Here is a 26,561-nt window from a genome sequence, read left to right as displayed (position 1 = left end):
GCAGAGGAGATTGAAGGGGGACATGATTGAGGTATATAAAATGAGGGGCATAGATAGGGTAGACAGGAAGGAACTTTTCCCTTTGGTGGAGGGATCAATAACTAGGGGGTATAGATTTAAGGTAAGGGGCAGGAGGTTTAGAGGGGATGTGAGGAAGAATTTTTTCACCTAGAGGGTGGTGGGAATCTGGAACTCGCTGCCTGAAAGAGTGGTAGAGGCAGAAACCCTCATAACATTTAAAAGTATTTGGATGTGCACTTGCTATGCCATGGCATATAAGGCTATGGGCCTAGTGCTGGAAAATGGGATTAGAATAGTTAGGTACTTGTTTGACCGGCGCAGACTCGATGGGCCAAAGGGCCTTTTTCTGCGCTGTAGACCTCTGCGATTCAACAACTAAGCAGCTTGCTCGGCCATTTCAGAAGGCAGTCAGGAATCAACAAACATGTGGGTCTAGGATGGCAGATTTCATTCCCTAAAGGGCATTAGTGAACCAGGTGGGTGCTTACAAAGACCAATGATAGTTTCATGGTCACCATTACTCAGACGAGCTTTCAATTCAAGAATAAATTTATTAATTGAATTTAAAGTCCTTCCTTCAGTTACCGTGGTGTGATCTGAACCCATGTACCCACAGCATTAGCCTGGGCCTCTGGATTATTGGTCCAGTGACATTACCACTCTGCCACCATCTGTTCCTATCTAAACAAATTCAAAATTGACTGTACACACTTGCATTTTTATCTTCAGTCTTTGCAGCAACTTTATTTTTTCCCATACATACCAAAATGTTTTCTTGCTATTATTTTTAACTAAAATGGAGAAGAGTGGGTCTAAGACTAGGACTTTAAACTTAAATAAAGGCAGCTATGTGGGCATGAAAGCTGAGCTAGCTGAAACGAACAGGGATACTAGGCTAGAGGATACATCAATAGACAAGCAGCGGCAGACATTTAAGGGATATTTCAGTGTATTCAGAATAACTATGTTCCTATTGTAAAGAAAAATTCTAAAGGGATGATCCACTATCTGTGGTTAACTAAAAAAGTTAGGGAAAGCATCAAACTTAAGAAAAAAAGCATATAACTGTGCAAAATTGAGTGGCATGTCAGATGATTAGTTAGAATATAAAGAGTGTCTGAGAATGACTAAATGGTTAATCAGGAGAAAGAAGTTAGAGTATGAGAGGAAGCTAGCTAGAAATGTAAAAATGGATAGCAAGAGTTTCTACAGGTATTTAAAAAGGAGAAGAGTAAGTGAATGTTGGTCCTCTAGAAAGTAACAATGAGGGGTTAATTGTAGATAATCAGGAAATAGATGAAATGAACAAATATTTTGATTGTCTTCACTACAGAGGATGCAAAAAACATTCCAGTAATAGCTATAAATCAGGGGGTGGGAGAGGGGAACTTGGTGAAATTACAATTACTAGGGAAGCAGTACCGAGCAAACTGATGGAGCTATGGGCTGACAAGTCTCCAGGTCCTGATGGACTTCATCCCAGGCTCTTAAAAGAGATGGCTAATGAGGTAGATGCATTGGGTGTTAATTTTCCAAAATTCCCTATTCTGGAAAGGTTGCATCAAGCTGGAAAGTTGCAAATATGCTGTTCTACTCAAGAAGGGAGGGAGGCCAAAAGCAGAAAACTGTAGGCCAGTCAGTTTGACGCCTACCATGGGTAAGGTGTTAGAATCGATCATTAAGGAGGTTATAGCTGGGCACTTAAGAGAAACTCAAGGTAATCGGGAAGAGTCAGCATGGTTTTGTGAAAGGGAAATCATGTTTAACCAATCTATTGGAGTTCTTCAAAGGAGTAACATGCGCTGTGGATGAATGGGAGCCTACAGACATATTGTATTTGGATTTGCAGGAGGCATTTGATAAGGTGCCACATCAAAGGCTATGGAGGAAAATAAAAGCTTATGGTGTAGGGGCTAACGTATTTTTTTAAAAATTCATTCTGCGGAAGTGGGCTTCGCCGGCTGGGCCAGCATTTATTGACCATCCCCAGTTGCCCTTGAGAAGATGGTGGTGAGCTGCCTTCTTAATCCGCTGCAGTCCACGTGGTGTAGGTACACCCACAGTGCTATTAAAGGAGGGAGTTCCAGGATTTTGACCCAGCAACAGTGAAGGAAAGGTGATATATTTCCAAGTCAGGATGGTGAGTGACTTGGAGGGGAACTTCCAGGTGGTGCTGTTCCCATGTATCTGCTGCCCTTGTTGTCCTTCTACATGGTAGTGGTCATGAGTTTGGAAGGTGCTGTCTAAGGAGCCTTAGTTAGTTTCTGCAATGCATATTGTAGATGGTACACATGGCAGCTACTGTGCGTCAGTGGAGGAGGGGATGAATGTTTGTGGATGGGGTGCCAATCAGGTGGGCTGATTTGTCTTGGATGGTGTCAAGCTTCTTGAGTGTTCCTGGAGCTGCACTCATCCAGGCAAGTAGGGAGTATTCCATCACACTCCTCACTTGTGCTTTGGAGATTGTGGACAGGCTTTGGGGAGCCAGGTGGTGAGTTACTTGCCGCAGGATTCCAAGCCTCTGACCTGCTCTTGCAGCCACTGTATTTATATGGCCAGTCCAGTTCAGTTTTTGGTGAATGGTTACCCCCAGGGTGTTGATAGTGGCGGATTCAGTGATGGTACTGCCACTGAATGTCAAGGGGTGATCGTTAGATTCTCTCTTGTTGAAGACAGTCATTGCCTGGCACATGTGTGGCATGAATGTTACTTGCCACTTGTCAGTCCAAGCCTGAATATTGTCCAGATCTTGCTGCATTTGGACATGGACTGCTTCTGTATCTGAGGAGTTGCAAATGGTGCTGAACATTGTGCAATCATAGACTAACATCCCCACTTCTGACCTCATGATAGAAGGAAGGTCATTGATGAAGAAGCAGCTGAAGATGGCTGGGTCTAGGAGACTACCCTAAGGAACTCCTGCAGTGATGCCCTGGAGCAGAGATGGTTGACCTCCAACAACCTCAACCATCTTCCTTTGCGCTAGGTATGACGTCATGGATAGAAGATCAGCTGGCTGGCAGAAAACAAAGAGTATGCATAAATGGGTCATTTTCTGATTGGCAGGATGTGACGAGTGGAGTCCCGCAGGGGTCAGTGCTGGGGCCTCAACTTTTTACAGTTTACATCAATGACTTAGATGAGAGGAGTGAAAGCATGATAGCTAAATTTGCAGATGACAGGTAGGAAACTATGTTGTGAAGAGCACATAAGGAGGTTGCAGATGGATATAGATAGATTGAATGAGTGGGCAAAAATCTGGCAGATGGAGTATAATGAGAGAAAATGTGAAGTTGTTCACTTTGACAGGAAGAATAAAAAACAGAATACTACTTAAATAGAGAACTGCTGCAGAATTCCGAGCTGCAAAGGGATGTCGGTGTTCTGGTGCGTGTGTCACAAAAAGTTCGTATGCAGGTACAGCAAGTAATTAAGGTGGCTAATGGAATGCTATCCTTTATTACGAGAGGAGTTGAACATAAAAGTAAGGATGTTATGCTTCAGTTATACAGGGCATTGGTGAGGCCGCATATTGAATAGTGTGTGCAGGTTTCACGTTCATATGTTTTTGTATCCTTATTTAAGGAAGGATGTAAATGTGCTGGGGGAAGTTCAGAGGAGGTTAACTAGATTGATACCTTAAATGAGCAGGTTGTCTTATGAGGAAAGGTTAGACAGACTGGGCTTGTTCCACTGGAGTTTAGAAGAGTGAGGGGCAATTTGATTGAAGCATATACGATTCTGAAAGTACTGACAAGGTGGATGTGGAAAGGGTGTTTCCTCTTGTGGGTGAGTCCAGGACTAGAGGGCACTGTTTTAAAACTAGGGGTTGCCCTTTTAGGACAGAAATGAGCAGAATTTTTTTCTCAGGGGGTTGTGAGACTTTGGAACTCTTCACCTCAGGTGGAGGAGGTGGGGTCAGAATATTTTTACAGCAGAGGTAGATGATTCAAAACACAAACAGGTCAACCATGATCATAATGAATGGTGGAGCAGGCTCGAGGGGCAGAATGGCTGACTTCTGCTTGTATTTCATGTTTGTATGTCCTGAACTCACCTCCTTGGGATGTCAATTGCCCTGCAAGCCCCACACACCATCCGTTCCTCCACTGTCACTGAGTCAAAATTCCGAAACTCCCTCCCTAACAGCACTGTGGGTGTGCCTACACCACATGGACTGCAGTTGTTCAAGAAGGCAGCTCACAACCACCTACTCAAGGGCAATCAGGGATGGGCAATAAATGCTGGCCTAGCCAGCAACGCCCACATTCTGTGAAAAATCTTTTTAAAATACTTGGCTAGCGGGGCTGTGTAGGTAGGGAAGAAGCAATATAGCTGATAGATTCAATAAGTGCATTAAATAACTGTCAAGTGCTACACTTAATATCATATTTTCTTTATGCTCATTGGAAGGAATTTACTTTAACAGTTAGGCCTTACTGGATTATATATTAACTGCCATTTTCTTTACCTTTACTTAAGTATTTTAGATTGAAAATACTTAAGATAATGATATTTGAAAAGTCGCCAACAGTGAATGCTCAGGACAGCCACCTCATCCACAAATTGGATTAGAACTGATCTCTGTGCCCCTAACTGTTGCCTTTCTGGCACCTGCCAGATTGGCTTGGATAGATTCATTGAAGCTTTTTCATCACTGGATCTTCTCCAGAATTGATGGTAGAATTCACACAAAGTTGTGAACAGGACAGAGTGAAGATGATGAACAAACTCAAGCTAGGAAACATTTCTGAGAGATGGAACAGATAGTGTGCAAAACAAGAAAATTATTGCGAAGTAAATAGTTTCACCAATAGGTGAAAATCATGCACAATCTTTGGAACGTTAGGTTTTCGCTGCAAACAAAACAAGCAACATTTACATTGCAAAGGATAGTCATTCATTATTGTGGATAATTTTGCCAAGAAGGGTCGCATCCTCTTAAAAAGGCAGACCTATCGCCTTCGGATCCAAACAAGGAGTTAATACAGCTTTGTTAAACTGCTGTCCAAATTTGAATGCTACCATTGTAAAGAACATATCTTTTTATTTCTGTTGGACTGTGGATTAAAATTACAACAGCTGCAGGACATGTCTACTCTAACAGTGATAAGGATATATACAATGTTGCTGTCCTGGAACAGAGTGTGCCATGAAAGACAGGATGGTGCAGAGCAGGAGTCCGGTCTAACGGGGAACTGCATGGCAACAACGTTTTAATTAGCTCTTGACCAGGTGACCAGAATTTGAGAGAGCAGTGCAGCAGAATAGCTCTTAGCCTGAAAGGAAAAAGGCCTAAAACCTCTTTCCTGTGTGTATAAGATTCCAGTAATTCTACAATAATAGCTAGCTTACTTTTTCTCCTCACATCTCTATAACCTGCTCTCTCTCTCTGAAAACCCCTGTCAAGAGGCAAAAGGGAAAATCACTGTTAGAGACATTGAAAGGCAAGTGCTCAACCACTGAACTAAAGACTGAAAGTGCTGGAAGATCACCTTGGTGTCATCAACAAAGAACTGAAAGGAATTTGGAAGATATTGACAAAAATCAACCCATTGAGCCCTGTACCCCAGAATTGGTGCTATTGAATAGCTTTATCCCACCCTAACGATGTGTGCCTTTTGTGTCTTGTATATGTGTATAGGGATTTAAGAAGCAGGTACAGTTTAGGTTATAGGGTTAGAAACTAGCAATTCATATTTCGTTCTTTTGCCACTGGTTAAAGACAATTTCTTCAACAAACAGTTATTTAATTATTAAGTTTACAAACCTGGTGCTCATATTCTGTTAATCTAAATCAAACAATTATGTGGGTTGATGAAACCCTTTTCATATTTGTCATAGCTCGGGGAGCAGTGGAGCTTGATATTGCAGCACACTATCCCCAGTGAGCCGTGACACCATCAAGAGCATATGGACAAGTTTGCATTTTGGTTAATACTCTAAATGTTCTCCTAATTATGTATATGATTAATATCATTTTTCAAAATTCAAAAGGCCAACACAAGATGAAAATCTCCAGTTATTCCAAAGCCCAGTCGTGTTGAGTACAAGCTGCTAATATATGTGGTGAGAGTAGTTCTGCTGTATACTGCTTCAAAATTCCCCAGAATATTATGTCTAAACGTTTGAAGGATACAAATGTTTAAAATGATCACTTTGTACATAAGTAAACTCTAGAAATAATGATCAGGTTACCATTCTCTACTCATGACAAAGAACATTATTCTTCACTGCCGTTAAATCTATTTTACCTCTACTAGAATTGGGGTTACTGACCCTAAGGTTTTCTCTTGCAAGTAGTGCACTTTTTGCCTGCTATACAAGTTATCCAAAAGTAATAATGTTAATGTATATAAGAAATCATGTTGGTATTTATCATGTTTCGCCGTGCAATGCAAAGAGAGCATTAACGATGAACAGGACCATGTGCAACTCTGTCAAACAGATTATGTGGACATTTGACGTTCCTTAAAGAAGGAATTTAACAACATTCTTAAGAAACAGCTCGCAGATGAACACAGATGTAAAATTATAACATAGAAGATGTGAACATTCAGTTGTAGGCCTTCTATAATGCTGTAATATATTTTCTCCTTGGAGCTGGATTGACATGTCAAATGCAAGCAAATGGAAGTTTTAAAGTTTGAAACAAGTTCTTTAAACCACCATGCCTAAGGGACGTGCCCCAAAAGCAAAACTATCTTAAGTCAATCACTTTCTTTCCTCTCCTTTTAGATAAATTGATGGTCATTGTGTAAAAGATCATGCTTAAACATGTCAGGAACAAGGGAAACATTTAGAAATAGAACATCTTCCCTCTCCCAACTCAAAACATACCATCCGGCTCCGTCATGCATGAATTCACTTGTAGGCAAAAGAACACCATGGTTTTAGATATAAATGATTCAAATTAACCATCGAAGATTTATTACAAAGCAAGGGTCATATTCAAAGTCTGGATTTTCAATTAGAAAGAAAGTTCTTTAAAAAAATTTGTTTCACCTAAAAAAACGACTGTAAGCCTGGTAGAAAAAAGATTTCTTAATCAGGAAGAGATTAGAAAACAGATTACAAATTCAAAACGTGAGAAAGATGGGATAGAGAGAGAAAATAAGAATTAAAAGTGCTTTAAATCTATAGATTAGTGCAATTAACAACACGGCTTCTACTATCACAGTAGCTTTACTAATGCAAGAGTGTTTATTTCAGTATAAAGAAGTGAGGTCTGAAAATGCATCCAACACAAGTAGGAAGTCAATATTGGGAACTTAGGTCAATAAGGGTCAATGGCAAGCCTAATTTTTGTTTCACAATTTACAAATAGAGGGCTTGTGAAGGTTACTGGAAAAGTTGAGCATTAAATATTCCAGGAAATACCTAGCACTCTGCAGTTCAGTTATCTTCTTAGTTATCCGTAGTTTAAAAAAGACAGTTTGCAATATATTTCAGCTGTTGAACATGTTACCTTCTACTTGCACCTCCAACAACACCCAAATCCACCTGAGCTCACCTATTGCTGAAAACCTCATGTTACCTCGAGGCTTGACTATTCCTACACTTTGCTGGTCAACCTACCAGTTTCCACCCTCCATAAACTTGAACTCATTCAGAACTTTGTTACCTGTACCCTAACTCTCACAAAGTCCCATTCATCCATCAGTTGCCTCACTGTCCTTCATTGGCTTCACGCAAGCAACACCTCAAATGTAAAATTCTCATCCTTATCACTGTAACCCTATCCGGCCTGACAACCCTTCAAGATCTGTGCTTCTCCAGTCTGCCTTCTCACACATCCCCTGATTTTAATCAACCACCACTGACAGCCGTGCGTTCAGCTGTGCAGACCTTAAGTTCTGGAATTCCCCCTCTAAACCTCTTCACACTTCTCCTTTAAGGCTCTCCATAAAACCTACCTTTTATCAAACTACCTTCATTGGTCATTTGTCCTGATATCTCACTACACAGTTCATTATAAAGTTTTGTCTGATAACATTCCTGTGAAGCACCATGGGACATTTTGTGTAAAAGGCATTATATAAAAGCAAGCTGTTGTTGAGGCCTGTAAAACAAGTCAACATCCTTTTCACATTGCTATCGGGAACAGTAATCCCAAAATGCTTTCTCTTACTACTTCAGAAAAACTGAACTCAACTGGAATGCCTGTGTCCTGCAAAGATTAATTAAACCAGCACGGGCAGGTAATCAAACCCAAGACATGGCTTGCATCGCTTAATACATAAACAAGCAGAGTCTTAATCAGATCATTCGGGGAAACTGCTTTTCAAATTATTTTATGATACTTCCCCCCAACAGCCCACAGTTGAGAGGATGAATCCCAGGCCACTGTCAATTCCACAATTTAACAACTGTTGAATGCATCAAAAGGAACCTGGGTTTATTAATCTTTTATTCTTGCGTGTAAACACTTCGGTTTACACTTTGAAGTTTTTACCTCTTCAGGCTCTTGGGCATTTTCCACAACTTGCTCCTGCGTGTCTGAAGCTGCTGCTTCTTGATATTCTTCGTTGTCCTGAGTTTGCAGGTCTCCTGGCATATCCTGGTTTGTGGTATAAAATTGTGTATAGTCTTCATCCTGATAATAAAGACAAGTTTACCCTTACAGGAAATTGTGTAATTCAAGATGTTGGAAAGAGCAGATAATTTTTTTCCTTTCAATTTTGGACAGTTAAGGTGTAGTCACTGCTAGGCATCATTGTGAAGCAATCCTTTATCCACACAATCGGTTATTAGCAACTCTTTTTATTATACAGAAAGTGGGAGATATATGGGTTTCTTACAAGCTTGTACTGATTTACTTATCAAATTTATAAGTAATTTATAGCTTGAAAAACAGTTAATTTCAATGACTTTCACAGCCCAAGCCCTGCATTATTTACTTCATTAGTCTTCTACTTGGTACTACTGTTTCTATTTTGCCAATTTGGTGTTTCCAGTATTCCTTAACAAGTATTATCACTCAGCTACTTGGTAGCAATTTATCCTGAATTATTCTTTTGTCCTCCAAATAAGTTTATTCTAACTTACACGATGTGTCTGCACCAGAACTTGTAAATATCAAACATACACTCTGCATATCAATACTCTATAGCCATGTGGATTCATGACTTGGATGCTGCCGGTAATACTTGAGCTGGGATAGACAGTAAATTGCATGGATGAGCTGAGAAGTTACAAATCAAAACAGGCAAAGCGAATGGCATTATGGACTTCAGTGGGAAAGTACGAGGGATCTGAAGAAAACTAATCAGAATATTTTCCTAATGGCAAGAAAGGAGCAAAGGGAATTAGATGTCCATGTACACAAATCACAAAGATCTTGCAGAGCTAGAAAACGTAATCGAAATGGCTAATGGAGCATTGGCCTTCATCTCACATGGATTGGAAATAAAGAGCGAGGAAACTATGCTTCAGTGCTGCAGAGCATTAATCAGATCCTACCTGGAGGACCACATTCAGTTTGAGCAACCAACTTCAGGAAAGGTATACTCCTTGATTGAGACATAGCACAGAGTTACCAGAATTATATTGGTGTTTTAGGGTTAAGTTACAAGGACTAGCTGCAAAAACTTGGCTTGCATTCCCTTGAATTTAGGTTTTTAACGCAGACTATGCTAATTACATAATTTTATTTCATAAAGAAGTACAAATCCTGTATTATAAAAGCAATGCATGTTTTGGGACTATAATCAATTAGGATTTGGGAACATTTAAACAAGGGGTTTTCTAATCAAAATATTAAAACTAATTAGGGAATTCGCTCGGGTAAATACAGAGAAACAATTTCTTCTGGTGGGAAAACTCAGAACAAGAGAGAATGGAACCATCTTCCCATGACATTTAATGGCATTACTATCACTGAATTCCCCACCATCAACGCCCTGAGGATTACCTGAGAAACTTAACTAGACCAGCCATATAAATACTGTGGCTGCAAGAACAGCTCAGAGGCTGGGAATTCTGTCGCAAATAACTCACTTCCTGACGCACTAGAGTCCGCCCACAATCTACACGGTACAAATCAGGAGTGAGGTGGAATACTCTCCACTTGCCTGGATGAGTGCAGCTCCAGCGTCATTCAAGAAGCTCAACACTATCCAGGACAATGCAGCCAACTTGATCGGCGCTCCATTTGCCACGTTAATTATTCACTACCACCTGCGCACAGCAGCAATGTGCACAATCTACAAGATGCACTGCAGCCACCTTCCAAACTGCAGCCTTTACCAACTATAAGAATAAGGGCAACAGATGCATGGGAGTACCACCACCTGCAAGTTCTCCTCCAAGCCACGCACCATACAGACTTGAAACTACACCCACATTCCTACATGGTCACTGGGCAGGAAATCAAAATCCTGCTCCCTCACCACCCCATCCCAACAGCACTATAGCTGTTTCTGTAATAGGTAGATTGCAGCCGTTCAAGAAAGGCAACAAATGCTAGCCTTATCAGCAAAGCTCATATCCCATTAAAGAGTAAAAAAAGGGGGCATATTCAAAATCTAGGAATTTTAGGGATGAAATCACAAAGGACATTTTTACTCTCACTGGAAATCTGGAACATAGTCCCCAAAAAGGCTGTGGGTGCTGGGTCAATTTAATTTTTCAAGATGGATATCCATAAATCTTTGAGAAGTCAGGATATCAAGAGATTTGGAATAAAGGTGGGTAAATGTAGTAGAGGTATACATCAGCTCTGATGCAATGAAGTTGAGGTAGGGATCAGCTATCATCTAACTGAATAGCAGAACAGGCTTAATGGGCTGAATGGCCTACCTGCTCCTAACTCCTAATTTACCATGGACCCAAAAGAAGAAACCATGCAATGGTTTTACAATGTATCATTTGTACTTATATATGAAGTAAAAATTTTATATAATTTGCATAGTCTACATAAAAAAAAAAACATGTTACAGCCAGGAAAAACTGAGGGGTTTGGTTATCTCCAACTTGAAAGAAAGAGCGCAAACTCGTGTTGAAATTCACACTTAGATTCCTTTTTTGCGATCATCAAGGCAAAGGTGATGAGAAATTGAACAGTTTCACTTTTTCCACTTACTGTATGCATCATGTACCGCTCAGGTCATATCTACAGATATATGCTCAATGCACAGTAAAGTTGTTACCATGGCCCAATAACACATCTTAATCAATTTTTAAAAAAACACTCCATACAACATCAGTAAACCTCCATTTTCTACAGCCATTTTTACATCCAAAGAGGTTACAATGTTAACAGTCTGGAGACTTAAATTCAAATCAGTTCCAGCAGGCATTCACACTGACCCCAATAGAATGAATTTGCTAGCCTTGAATGAGTCTCTGAAAAGGGTACTTTCCTGCATTGCTCAGGGCACCTCTTGGCAGAAATAGAATTGAGCAATCCACGAGAGAGGAGGGTAAATTGGACTGATCAGTCAGAACAGAACAGGGAGTGTGCTTTTGGGTGGGAAGAAAAAAATTCTATTTAAAATGCTACAATGCTTACTTAAACCATGTTATTTTCCCTAATAATTCACTAAAATCGATACAAAAAAACTCAAATGATATTGGAAGGTTCTGAAATCACTTCTCATCTACAGTTTTCTTATATGTTTTGAAATTACAACATTGCTTGAAAAAAATTAAATTTTCTGGTCAAATGTCAGCTTTAATCATTTTCTTGAAAACAATTTTCCATGTCATAACAGATTCATTGTAGAGAACAGTTTTATTCCCATTCAAAAATGCATTGACTTATGTGGTTTTACCCACTTAATGATGATAAATGCTTCTACACTAGAGATCATCTCAAAAGCTAAGAGTTAATCTCTTTATTCAGCTTAAAGCTGCTATGTGTTGAAAGAAAGGATGCAGAGAACATCAATCATTTCTGGAAAATTAACATTCTAAAGAGGTCAGTAATCTATGCACCTTTACAGGGCTCAATCAGATCCCATCCAATCTGCTGATAAAAACCCTTTCACCTTAACTGTGCTTGACAATTGGCAGTGTATCTGCATCAGACAATGCAGGCTTTTTCACAAAGATACAACCCTCAAGGTCATAATGCCAAGCAGTCTCTAAGCCTGTCAGAAGAGTATTGCCTACCTCCAAACAAGCTGTCAACATAAACTTTGTCAGACAGGAGATAAAGAAACTGACAGCAAGTGATAATAGGTCTAATTTTCACACCTCCCCTGGGACAGAAATAGTTTTAAAATCAGCCTGGATCCTAGTGATGAAGTGTTATCTGAAATGATACAACAGAAAAGGACTTACTTGAAATTCATCATCTAGAGGGTCATTGATTTCAAGGTCTAACACTTCATCATTGTACATTTCTTCACCCTGTTCTGCTGGGTAATCCATTTGGTCGTCTCCAAGCTCCGTGTCGTTGTCTTCATACTCCACACCTTCTTCCTCTTCAACATATTCGTCCTGAGTGTAGCTTTCCATTTCTTCTTGTGCATCTTCTACAACTTCGAGAGCTGCATTTTCTGCATAATGGAATATCTCTTCAGTAGATTTATCACCTATACTCTTGGATAATTCTAAGGATGTACCCGTAAAAGATGTTGAGGCATTGATGTCGATGGATACACCTTGGTAACTGCAGGGAAAATATAAAGGACTTGATATGCTTTAAAATGCTTAAAAATTTAGTCCTCGCCATTACATTTAAAAATGGAAAATAGGTGACTAAAAGAATTGCATCAATGAGCATCAAAATGTTATCCAATTCAGCATTGCACCTCTTTTGCTTTTAAATTGCAATGATGCTTCAGCAATATACAAATAAATGTTATCAAAAAACAAATTTTGATTGTATAGCAGATAAAATCACAATATTTTCAGTAAAATTTACCCTTTTGTCATTAACATTAAGTCACTGGCCATTTTGTACCTTGCAGTGATGGCCCTAAACCATTGTTACAATAATCACTCAGTTGCAAATTAAAATCCTTGGTACCTTGTCTTGTGTATTATAATGATATAAGGGCACGAATCACTCATTAGGGCTTGTGCAAACATGTTGTGGATTCGTTTGTTAACTCTAGACACGTGTGAACAGATAAACATGGACAGAAAGCTTGATGACATCAGAGCTGCAGGCACAATGTGCCTGTGTTCAGCTCCAGGCCAAAGTGAAATTAAGTGTGGAGAATGCCATCACTTTTAAAACATATTACAACACCTTGTACAGTAAAATTTTTATTGTCTGCCATGTACAGGGAATGGGTGGTGCCAATTAATCAAAAATGCTGGTTAACAGAGTTCCATTTACCAATGGAATACAGCGCAATACTTGTAGCATGAACTAATATGCAAGTAAAGAACAGTCTTCCTTTTACTTCTAATCTTCCAATAGTACGTTAAAATATAAAGTATAAAATAATACAGTATATAGGTTACGGGTTCCAGATGGGGAGGCGATGGTGTAGTGGTGTTGTCGCTGGACTAGTAATCCAGAGACCCAGGGGAATGCTCTGGGGACCCCAGGTTTGAATTCCACCACAGCTGGTGGAGGAATTTGATTTCAATAAAATCTGGAGTTAAAAGTCTAAGGATCAGCAGGAAATCATTGTCAATTGTTGTAAAAACCCATCTGGTTCACTAATGTCCTTTAGAGAAGGAAATCTGCTGTCCTCACCTGGTCTGGCCTACATGACTCCAGACCCACAGCAATGTGGTTAACTCTGAAATGCCCTGTGAAATGGCCTAGCAAGCCACTCAGTTGTATCATCACGCTACAACGTCTCAAAAAAGGAATGAAACCGGATGGGCCACCCTGTATCGACCTAGGCACCGGAAACAACAATGGCAATCGCAGTCATGTCGACCCTGTAAAGTCCTCCTTAGTAACATGTGGGGGCTGATGCCAAAAATTGGGAGTGCTGTCTCACAGCTAGTCAAGCAACACCCTGACATAGTCATCCTCACAAAACCATATCTTACAAATAACGTCCCAGACACCACCATCACCATTCCTGGATATGTTCTGTCCCACCGGCAGGACAGACCCAGCAGAGGTGGTGGCACAGTGGTATACAGTCGGGAGGCAATTGTCCTGGGAGTTCTCAACATCGACTCCAGACCCCATGAAGTCTCGTGGCATCTGGTCAAATAGGGACAAGGAAATCTCCTGCTGATTACCACATACCGCCCTCCCTCAGCTGATAAATCAGTGCTCCTCCACGTTGAACATCACTTGGACGAAGCACTGAGGGTGGCAAGGGCGCAGAATGTACTCTGGACGGGGTGCTTCAATGTCCATCACCAAGACTGGCTTGGTTGCACCACTACTGGCCGGGCTGGTCGAGTCCTCAAGGACATTGCTACTAGACTGGGTCTGTGGCAGGTGGTGAGGAAATCAAGGGGGAAAAACATGCTTCACCTTATCCTCACCAACTTGCCTGCCGCAGTTGCATCTGTCCACAACAGTATGGGTAGGAGTGACCACGGCACAGGCGTTGTGGAGACGAATCCCGCCTTCACATTGAAGATACCTTTAATTGTGTTGTGTGGCACTACCACTGTGCTAAATGGGATAGATTTCAAACAGATCTAGCAACTCAAGGCTGGGCATCCATGAGGCACTGTGGGCCATCAGCAGCAGAACTGTACTCAAACACAATCTGTAACCTCATGGCCTGGCATATCCCCCACTCTAACATCACCATCAAGCCAGGGGATCAACCATGGTTCAAAGAAGAGTGCAGGAGGGCATGCCAGGCATACATAAAAATGAGGTGTCAACCCGGTGATGCTACAACACAGGACTACTTGGGTGCCAAATAGCATAAGCAGCAAGTGATAGAGCTAAGCAATCCCACACCCAACGGATCAGATCTAAGCTCTGCAGTCCTGCCACATCCAGTAGTGAATGGCGGTGGACAATTAAACAACTCACTGGAGGCGGCGGCTCCACAAATATCCCCATCCTCTATGATGGAGGAGCCCAGCACATCAGTGCAAAAGGTAAGGCTAAAGCATTTGCTATAATTTTCAGCCAGAAGGGCGAGTGGACGATCCATTTTGGTCTCCTCCGGAAGTCCCCAGCGTCACAGATGCCAGTCTTCAGCCAATTCAATTCACTCCATGTGATATCAAGAAACTGCTGAAGGCACTGGATACCGCAAAGGCTATGGGCCCTGACAATATTCCGGCAATAGGACTGAAGACTTGTGCTCCAGAACGTGCCACGCCCCTAGCCAAGCTACAGCACTGGCATCTACCCAGCTATGTGGAAAATTGCCCAGCTATGTCCTGTACACAAAAAGCAGGATAAATCCAACCCGGCCAATTACCACCCCATCAGTCTACTCTCCATCATTAGTAAAGTAATGGAAGGGGTCATCAACAATGCTAGCAAATGGCACTTGCTTCGCATTAATCTGCTCACTGACACTTAGTTTGGGTTCCTCCAGTGTCACTCAGCTCCTGACCTCATTACAGCCTTGGTTCAAACATGGACAAAAGAGCTGAACTCCCAAGGTAAGGTGAGTGTGACTGCCCTTGACATCAAGGCAGCATTTGACTGAATGTGGCATCAAGGAGCCCTGGCAAAACTGGAGTCAATGGGAATCAGGGGGGGAACCCTCCACTGGTTGGGGTCATACTTAGCACAAAGGAAGATGGCTGTGGTTGTTGGAGGTCAGTCATCTCAGCTCCAGGACATCACTGCAAGGGTACTTCACGGTAGTGTCCTCGGTCTAACCATCTTCAGCTGCTTCATCAAGGACCTTCCTTCCATCCTAAGGTCAGGACTGGGGATGTTCGCTGGTGATTGCACAATGTTCAGCACCATTCGTGACCCCTCAGATACTGAAGCAGTCCATGTCCAAATGCAGCAAGACCTGGACAATATCCAGGCTTGGGCTGACAAGTGGCAAGTAACATTCATGCCACACAAGTGTCAGGCAATGACCATCTCCAACAAGAGAGAATCCCACCATCGCCCCTTGATGTTCAGTGGCATTACTATCACTAAATCTCCCACTAACAACATCCTGGGGATGACCATTGACCAGAAACTGAACTGGACTAGCCGTATAAATACAGTGACTACAAGAGCAGATCAGAGGCAAGGAATCCTGCGACAAGTAGCCCACCTCCTGACTCCCCAAAGCCTGCCCACCATCTACATGGCACAAGTCAGGAGTGCGATGGAATACTTCCCACTTGCCTGTTTTAGTGCAGCTCCAACAATACTCAAGAAGCTTGACACCTTCCAGGACAGAGCAGCACGCTTGATTGACACTCCACCTACAAACATTCACTCCCTCCACCACCGATGCACAGTAGCAGCAGTGTGTACCATCTACAAGATGCACTGCAGGAATTCGCCGAGGCTTAGACAGCACTTTCCAAACCCATGACCACCACCATCTAAAAGGACAAGGGCTGCAGAAGATGGGAATGCCACCACCTGAAAGTTTCCCTCCAAGACATTCATCATCCTGACTTGGAAATATATTCCCGTTCCTTCACTGTTGCTGGGTCAAAATCCTGGAATTCCCTTCGTAACAGCACTGCGGATGCACCTACACCACATGGACTGCAGGGGTTCAAGGAGGCAGCTCACCACCATTTTCTCAAGGGCAACTAGGGATGGGCCATTAATGCTGGTCCAGCCAGCAAAGCCCACATGCCATGAATGATTAAAAGGAAAATAACTTTGTAATTGCTTCTGGTTGATGATGATTCGTATTCGGGGATCAGAAATTGCAGTTAGTAGAGAATTCTGGTTCATAGAATGCCAGTAACACAAAGGTTACCGTATTAAGATTTAATTACAAGTCTTGAAGATGAATGAATTCATTTGCAATTTCAATCTTTCTCAATTGTTTCAAGTAAGAATATTTGCATGATAAAAAGAGTTCAACTTCGTAAAGTTAGTCTATTCAAAAAAATATGATCACTGGCAAAGTATACATATTATTACATCTGTTAGCATTTCCGTCGAGCACTGATTTTCTTTTTATTACATTCTGGTCATGCTTTTAATGTTAAACTTTTCCATCATAATTGACGCTCTTGTAATGAGAAATGTCTATGTAAACCTGCCACTCCGATTGCACAACTTTACCACCATATATTGCAATCTCACCCAATGAGGAAGGTTGCATTGGCCATGGTAAAACGTAAAAACTGAATGGAGAATGCACAGTATCTACTTCACTCAGCTTTTCAGCCAATTTGTTACTGGAGTCCCGATTAGCATATTCAAGGTGCTCCACATCCATTTTAGGAGGGTACCCCAGTTACTTGGAAGTCCCTGGCTTCCAATGTGGCAGCTTCCGCTTGGGTGGGAAGCTTTGGGGAAGGGATGGGCCAAAAATCTGGTTTGAACTGAAATGGTTCACTGAAATTTTTCTCTTAGATGGACACTTTGGAGATCCAAAAGCCAGGTGATGTTAGGTGAGGAGAATAAGAACAGAAAAAAGGTTGGGCTAATAGTATGCAGAAATGGAACACGCAACTATTAAGGAAGTGAAATTAACCAGATTTTAAAACAAATAGTAATTTAAATATTTAACTTTGAGGGGGGAAAAGTTTTAGCAAAATCAGAATGAAATTATTTAATTCAATGTAATTGCCACCTACTCCCTAAATGTTACTGTGGGTGTATTCTGGTGCCTCTCAGTCATCTCCTATTCATTAAGAGGGGGGATAGGTCTTCTTTCAGGCAACCTTAGGTTAAATGAAAGAAGCGCCAAAAGAGAAGTATTCAGCAATTCAGCTTGTTCTTCGAATGTTAAGGATTACACAGAAAGTCACTCATCCTGCTCCCAACATGAAGGCAGCCAATTACATCCCTGCCCTGTGTGTAAAATGTTAAAGTTGCGCAAATAGTACATTTACACCCAAGAGGCACCATTTTTGGAGAAAAGGGGGATATTTTAAATGCTTGCCAAGGCTGATTACATATAAATAATCATGTTTTTAATTACTCCAGTTGCGAATCACTGCTTACAAAGCAAACCCCCTTTCAACAATTACAATTAAATTTTTTGTAATTTTAGGGTTTTTTTAAAAAAAACATATTTTATGCTAAACCAGCAAGCTCTGGGGAAAAAAAAAATCACACCTGGCACCACCTCGCACCCCAACCAAGAGATACAAAACATACCCATTAGCAGGGCATAGCAAGAAGGATGAAACTGCTGTAATATAAAAGCAAAATACTGCGGATGCTGGGAATCTGAAACAAAAATAAAAATTGCGGGTAAAACTCAGCAGGTCTGACAGCATCTGTGGAGAGAAAGACATAATTAACATTTCGAGTCTGTATGACTCTTCAGAACTGCTGTCTGTTAATACAGTAGAAACTCAAAACCATTAAATGATCTCAGTTAAAAACAGCCCAGACTGCCTAATCAGCCACAGTGCAATAGTTACTGACTGCAATTTTATTAGCAAGGGAAGAGAAGTGATTACATTAGAGAATGGGAACATTTAAAACTCAGCATCAAAAATTCAGTCACCAATATGAGATGTAACCCACCAAATTAGTAACTTTAAATAAGCTTCATTTCCTCTTTTATTAAAAAAATCAAAAATAGCTGATGAGGAAAAGATTGGCCAAGTAATGGTTATGCTGATTTTCTATGGGAGGTCCAAACAGGTAATTGACAAAATGCCTACCACTGATATTTGCTTTAATATTTTCCTTATCCCCATGCCTCTTTTTATATTACTGATGTTTCTGAAACAAATTAGATTCTGCTAGAAGGGATAGATGTTCAGCATTTGAAAAGGTCAGTGAATGCAGAATATAATGAAGCAATATCTTGACTGCTGGCTTCTACTTTGCTCTTGGATGTTTTCTCAATGTTCTACTGACTGTTTTGTGCTCAACATACCTTCATGTCAACAGTCCATCAACATTCATATTGTGCAGATGTTTTTATTTATTAGCCCACTATTTCAAACAAAATGCGAGTAAAGGTAAATTTTAAATATGAAATTCATTTTTTACATTCAAGTAGCTTCAAAAGATATTCTAAATTCCCAGCACTGCCCAGATGCTAAGCTTTCAGCTCACACCTTAGGTGACACCTACACCCCAATATTAAAATGAGGTGACTCAGATCTCAAGGAAAAGAAAAAAGTATGTATGTGCATAATGCCTTTCAGCCTAAGAGGGCTATCCTTCATATAAGCCTACCATTACGGCATCTCAATAATGTTTGAATGATTCCAGCTTTTAACCACCAATATCAAAGGAAAACCATACCAAATATTAAATCACACTGTAGCAAATGCTTCATGACACAAACCCTGAACTTGCGTTTAATTGTTTGCACCCAAGGCCCCTTATCCTACAATTATCAGCCTTACTGCCTTTCTCTATGCTGCTTCCAAGGCTTTGATCATTTTCATTGTGTTTGAACGTCCAGAACTGAACACAGTACTTAAGGTGTCACCCGACCAGAGCACCATATAAATGTTACCATGACAGCTTTAGACTTGCACTCTACAGAATTGGCAGTGTAGCTCAGAATTCTGTTTACTTTGTTGACTGCTGCTCTGCAATGACTGGACATGTTAAATATTGAGTTTACTATCAAATTCCAGATCTCTTGGATTTTCCTTGAACCAGTTTGGCGCCATTCAGTGAGATGTCAAAAGATCAATCCACAATGGAAACAAGCATTTCTGTCAAATGCTACGAATAATTCTGAAAAGAATCCAAAGGAAAGCAATCCATAAGTCAATATTATAGCCCAATAGCTCAGACAAGAAAGATGCAAATTTCCTGCAAAGTATGGAAATTAAGCAACTGTTGAGAACTACTGGGGGACTTAAAATGGTCATTTAAATTGAAGTACAATAAAGAAAACCTGAAAGATTTCAGTGCAGGAGGTTTATATTCAAATGGGTAAGTTTCCAATTTAGAAACGTCCACTGCACCATATACATCTCAATATAACGAACACAATTAGGCATCAAAGCCTTGAGTTCATCAGTGAACAGTCTGAAGAGGTAATAAGTTTAAGCTTCGCACCCACTGGGTTTCAACAAATGAAAACCCACTATATATTTTTTAAAAGTTGAACAAGAACCATAATCCAATAAGCCCCAATATAAACTGCAATCTAGATATAGTCTTTTTCAGTCAATGCAAGAATAAGAGAGCACCGCAGAAGCTTCAAGGAATTGCTAACTGAAGAACATTTCTCTCACCCCCATAGCTCAAATGCTCAAAATGCAAAAATACCTAAATATTGCATGCTGTTCACCACAAATTCGCAACTATGAAGGGCCCTGAACACCGCATGGCATTTCCAACAGATCAGGCCATGAACAATAATCTGAACTTAATAAAATAAACATTTAGTTTAACACTAGGCCAATCTATAAATCTGAAATTTCCTTGTCCCCGATGTCAGTACCACTGAAACAACTACACCAACAAGGCTTAGAACACAACATTATTACACAAAGCAGATGGCACTGTAAGATTGACAGTGCTGAGATTTACTTACAAATTACACAGAGACAGAAATACGGAGTGTGAATATTTATGAAGATATGTTCCTGAAAGGGTATTTGTTTCTATGCTCCACTGCTTTTGTTCCAGGATACAACAAAAATGTGTCAATTAAAATTAAGATTAAATACATTCTTGCATTGTCATCAGTCCTTAAAGAAAGCATGTGCCAAATAATACTGAAATAAACTCAGGTTGTGAACTGAAATGGTTAAAAGACAAAGTCTAAAGATATTGATGAGACTGTGATTTGCTGTTGCCTTGTGATGGACCTAATATCATATTAAGGAATATTCTTTGAGATGTGTAGTATTTCTTTGACCCCAGGAGGCAGAAAAAACCCTAAACCTATTTACGTAATATATATGCAATGATAAAGCCATAGAAAGGAGGAAATCTTGGTTAAGTGCATAACACTTAAAAAAAAATTAAACTATTCTCCAAGCGAGCAATCTTAGTTTCTTCCTTATTCAGGATCATACCTCACATACCCCAGAACTTAGATATAGTGAACCAAGGGGCAACCCAGTGGCTTCCTCCATCGAATCTGTCGTCAAAACAAATCTGACAAAATTGTGGCTGATAAATCAAAATTTGGTGAAAGAATTACCCTTCAGACACTGACAAGTATGACTTTCAAAACAGCCCAAAATACAGATGTATACACATTCCTGCATTACTCAAATCTTTTCATATATTGGAGGATAAAGTATATCTTCAAGTTGTTATTTGGCTAGAATTTTACAAGAAATAGCAGATCCAAGTGTACATTCTCTCATGAACTGTGTATCTTAAGTTTTTTTCCCCTATCAAGAGAGTGATCGATAGCCTTTGGCAGTTAACATAACAGAACCAGAGGATAGAATCTTCCATTCCAAAGTATAAGTTCGGTGCCAGGAGCGGAAGTCAAGTGATTTCCGCTGGGGGGAGGGACAACTGACCAGACGCAATCTTGCACTGGTCAACTTATAACTTATGCATCCATGCGGAGCACAGCGAATCTCTTGGTGGGATGGGCATGAAGTAGCCCCCCCCTGCCGTTAACTCATGGGGTTGAAGGTCCAGACACCATATTTACAGGGCACCCGGTCAGCCCGCACTATCCCTTCCTCAAAGGCCGGGCCACCGCTCCACCATTCCCCTCTTCACTGGTCATCCTCCACGCAACATGCACTGTCACCACCCGGTCTCAAGCTGATATTTTCAGCCACTCCCCAAAAAGGACAATGCTGTGGCAACTTATTGTTAATCATGAAAAAAGTCGATCTCGCCAGGTGCACACCACTTATATGCAGTTGTAGAAGTGAACATACTAATTTCGCACTGGCGGGAAATTTAATTCCAGTGAGGAGGCCTTTTAATGAGCATGCATGACATGCTAACATATGAAAAAAGGCTTCCCGACAGTGTTTGCCTGGAAGCTCGACCCGTCTGTACAGTCCCAATAACAGAATTCTTACAATTGAGAAACTGATTTTTGGCCTCATGCCAAATTAAGTTCCCCAACCACCAAACATCCCACTGCTGGCAGGGCTGAAAGATTCCACCTTAGGTTTCAACTCGAATTTCTTCAAAGCTGAACAAAAAAAGCCATTTCTTGATGGAAACTTAGAAATTACCTGCAGAAGTGATCCAAAGCAAGCTTGATAATTAGGGACTCCCAGAAAATACTTTGTGTTCAAGAAAACAAACGAAAAGGGATCCTACCATGTAGGAAGCAACTGATTAAAATCCTTCCCAAGAGAAAGGGAGACAGTAACTTAGATACAGCATGACCAAATTTTATTTCTAATTCAACAAAAACTGAAGATATTGCCACGGGAGTGGGTGCCCCCGTTGTAAGGGAGAAGGAATCTGTGATCAATATTGGGGTGCACGTTGATGGCTACAATCAAGATGGGGGAAATTGGAGCAAGAGAGATCAAAGGCTTCTGAGTGAGGCCTGATTGGAGGGGCAGGGAGACCACTTCTGCTCCTTCTGGCTCACAGGGAGCTTAAAACCAGGTAAAGTTCTAAAACTTACCTGGGCATCTTCTGGCTCGTCAGCTCCTCCTGTCTTGTTGCTGCTGCAACATCACAACACTCCCAAGGTTGAGGTTAAAAAGTCATGGCACCAATGACATCATCATGTCACCGATGACATCATCATGTCACTACTTGCGCCCTTCCCTCCTTTTCCGGGCCAGTGCCTGAATATTCAATATTACAGCATCTGGGAAAGGGGTTGGATTGCTCAAATTTGATATTTTAAGCCCCACTCCTCCTTGTCAGGGTAGCGGGAACAGAATTAAAATCAAGGTCATGGTATCAAATGGTCACCAACACCCACTGATTTAGCACCTTTACAAAATTAGGTGGGGGTGGGGGTGGTGGTGGTGGAAGAATAAAAAACAAACATTAAAATGAAGGATATATCTGCTAGTCTTTTTTTAAAGCTGCCACACTAGAGATCTTTTAGCAGAAGGACACGAAGAACGCCTCAGTGCTGACATGGAATAAAGAATTTCACATCATCCCAAGAGGCGGCTTGGTATAATACAAGGAGGAAAATTTAGAAGACATCCCAACATGGTACTGCAAACATCAAAGATGCTAAATTCTCCTCTTCACAACATAGGTTTCATCCTACAGTCCCGAGTGGACGATGAACAAAAACAAATGTTGGCTTTTCCGTAGCTTAGCCTTCTTGCCTCTTCAAATCACTGAATGAAACAACCATGATTCAGTGAAGTAATATTATAATCAACCTGAAGGCATGCCATTAATGCACATCAGTGTGATGGATTTGTAAAATATTACTGTTGAAGCTTTTAGGTAACACTTCATCAAACAAATTTTAAGTACTTAACATTGTTGAAATCACAATTTCATCTAATCTCATCTAAATGTAGGTGGTGCAGGTGTCCCTATCACTCCCATGGAAGTAGATCTGCAGCAGGTACAAATTCCTAGGAACCTAATTAACTTGTAATCTAATTTAAAAACCATCTGGCCAGCAGAAAAGTTACATGGCTAATTTGTGTTGTTATTCACACCTATCAGCAAAAAACTACTTTGAAGATTAATTAAAAGGTTACATTAGGTGCCCTGAAGCAGTGGACAGCATGAATTTGAGACATTTTCACATTTCAGTAACAAAAATGATAACTGTGAAAAATGTTGCAATGGACAGAACACCAAGATAGAGTGAACTATTTTTTTTCAACAGAATCTGAGATCAAAAATATCCATGCAGAAGATGAATGGCAACTTGCTGCAGACAAAGCAGCTCACCAGAGTGTGTGTAATTATTGGTGGAATCTTCCAGTCCTGCCAGTAGCAGGAAGCTTAGCAGGCAGGGAAACTTGGGGAACAAATCTGGTGTGAAGCCAAAAATCAGTTTCCTGACAGCGGGGTGAACTGTAGAAATTCTGTTCTTGGGGGCTTTAAAGGCAGAGCTTCCCGACGAACAATGTCGAGAAGCTCTTTAGCATGCATTAGCATATCATGCATGCTCATTAAAAGGCCACCTCAGGAATTAAATTCCCCCACCAAATTAAGTCCGCCACCAGTGAGAAATCCTAATGTCCACTTTTACAACTATATATAAGTGGCGTGCACCTGACAAGCTTCATTTCTTCTATGGCTTTAAGGTGAGTAGATGCTGCTTTCACCTTCTTGGGGACTGGGGACAACTTGACACATATCGGGTACTGCTAAGGCAAGCAGTATCAAGTCTGGACATAGTAGGCAGGAAAGGCAGGGGGCGGGCAGGAGAGAAACAGTGTGCCGAGGGAGGAGGGAGGGAATGTCAGGAGAAAAAATAGACTGGCCAGGGAAAAGCAGAGTGTCCAGGAAAGAGTGTCCGGGGAAGCAAGAGCCTGTCTGGAGAAGGGTGGGGAGGTGCCAAGACATGAGATGGAGGAAAGGGCCTTCATGTTGCATCTGGGGGTCCTGTGGCTGGATGGGGGAGGGAGTTTATAAGCAAGATGGTTGGTGGGAGATGGGATGAGATGGCTCGTTCAGTGCTATCGACAGGGGTGTCACCCTGGGGGTTTAACTGAGGGTACCGGGCAGCAGAGGGACCAGTCAGTCAGTGGGGGAATGGGATGCAGTAGGGTGGCAGGTCCAGGGTGATAGCTGAGTAGGGGGTCGGGGTCACAGAACCAGACTACACAGGTGGCTCAGATAACGTGAGGGTGGGCATTGGGACAGTAGCAGGTGCAGGCTGAGTAGAGGGAGGACATATGGAGATGGATGGTAATAGGAGTCCAGGGTGACAGATGGGAGAGGAATGTTGATATTGGGTGGGTCAAGAGACTCAGGCTGCTGGCGAACAGGATCCACTGCAATGAGAGCAAGGGGTCAACCACGGCTCTATCACAGGCTGTGTAGCTATCTACAGATGGACAAAAGGCAATGCTGGAGATGCCATCGGATGTCCCAGAATGAGATTGCACACATCGGGCAGTTCCCCCATGCCGATCTGCGGTTACAAAGACTTGGAGAGAATCCCATGTTGGTGAGATTGAAGGTAACTGCCGCCAGTGGTTCCTTCTAGGGCTCCACTGGGGCCCTGTGCAGCATCACTCAGTCAGCTGCAACCAAATGCCTATGGGAGGTCACAGGTGGCCTGTTCAGGAGAGCACACCTATCTGACCAATTCTGCCTGGATTCCGAAAGCCGGTCTGCAAGAGCACGAGGATTTCCAGCAATCACCAGTTTCCTGCAAGTGCAAGGTGCTATTGACTGCACCCATGTGGCCTTGAGAGCTCACTGGCATCAGCCAGTCATATTCATCAACAAAAGCTGACTCCACTCTTTGAACGTGCAGCTCATATGTGATCACGGAAGGCAAATCCTGCATGATGGTGCTTACTTCTCCAGGAGCTTTCACAGCGTCTACATTCTGACCCACTCCCAGGGACCATAGGTTTTTGAAGGACTTCAGTGATTGCGGAGCTGGCTCTTTGGGGACAAGAGATACTCCCAGAAGATCTGGCTGATTACACGAATTCGCCATCCAGAGTGCTGCTCAGGGCAGCTACAATGAAATGAGGTTCAGATGTTTGAGATTCTTGATTAACAAGGGGGTGAAAGATTATCAGGGGTAGGCAAAAATGTTGGATTGAAGTTACAATCAAATGAGCAATGATCTTATTGAATGGCGGAGCAGGCTCGAGGGGCCGAGTGGCCTACTCCTGCTCCTAATTAAGTTCGTTTGTATGTATGTTTGGACCGGTCAGGCAGGGCTCTCCAATACTCAACACAGTGTGTCACAGATCATGATTGTTTACTCCGCCCTGCACAACGCCCAGCACTACAAAGGGAGGGGGGGAGGGATGTCTTGGCTGCAGGAGGCATGGGAGACCAAGATGTCTTGACAATGAGGACAGTGAAGAGGATGGAGCTGACAAGGGCCAGGATGTCGCCTAGCCACATGCAGAGGCCATAACAGGGCTACGGTGTGACAGACAGACCCATGCTAATCTGATATACTGCCTGGAATCTGGTAGCTAAGTTCCAACACGCTTCTTTAACTTTTTAGTTTTCTATCCTCTGCTAGCTAGAAGGCCCCAGTTCCCTTTTGTTTACAGACCATTGTACTTTTATCAAATGTACCTTAATTCATCATTCATAAATCAAATTGCACTATTTACCATCTGCCCTGCTGGTGGTTTGATCCTTTGCATGCCCCGAACTGTGGTAATGTGCAGAGCCCTCACACTAAATGCCCACATTAGAACCTACATTGCACTCCATTCTCCCGCGACCTCAGGCACCTCTAAGGAGAACTGTGATCTCACCCATGCTCTCAAAGTCAGTGTGCATGGTAAATTGGAAACAATATCAACACTAACCTCAGCAGGGATGCACTCATGTCACCCTCACACCTTCTCCTAAAGGGGACCTGACCTGGCAAAGAGCTCTTTCAGGCAAAACCAGGTAGATGGATCCACAGGGAGGAACAGCATGAGAACACCATTCGTTCTTCCATGCAGATTAATGAGGGAAGATAGTATTCCTGCCTCCGATCGCCACTCACAAAGGAAAACGT

At 41.7% G+C, this 26,561-nt stretch overlaps 1 protein-coding gene across 5 annotated transcripts in view; it reads right to left on the bottom strand.

The window, feature by feature from the left end:
- rbm33a (RNA binding motif protein 33a) overlaps positions 1-26,561 on the bottom strand; it is a 195,552-nt gene that overhangs the window by 119,237 nt on the left and 49,754 nt on the right. For 3 of the 5 annotated variants that reach the window (XM_078537080.1, XM_078537103.1, XM_078537087.1), the window contains exons 5-6: positions 12,307-12,637; positions 8,477-8,617 (exon numbers count right to left, since the gene is read on the bottom strand). In XM_078537080.1, the coding sequence (XP_078393206.1) occupies positions 8,477-8,617; positions 12,307-12,637 (472 nt within the window). The remainder of the gene's footprint in view (positions 1-8,476; positions 8,618-12,306; positions 12,638-26,561) is intronic. The other 2 variants (XM_078537083.1, XM_078537095.1) reach the window with 2 other exon arrangements.

This window comes from Cetorhinus maximus, chromosome 3 (genome assembly GCF_964194155.1).
Source record: "Cetorhinus maximus chromosome 3, sCetMax3.hap1.1, whole genome shotgun sequence".
Lineage (NCBI taxonomy): Eukaryota > Metazoa > Chordata > Chondrichthyes > Lamniformes > Cetorhinidae > Cetorhinus > Cetorhinus maximus.
This window is presented reverse-complemented; position numbering and strand designations above follow the sequence as displayed.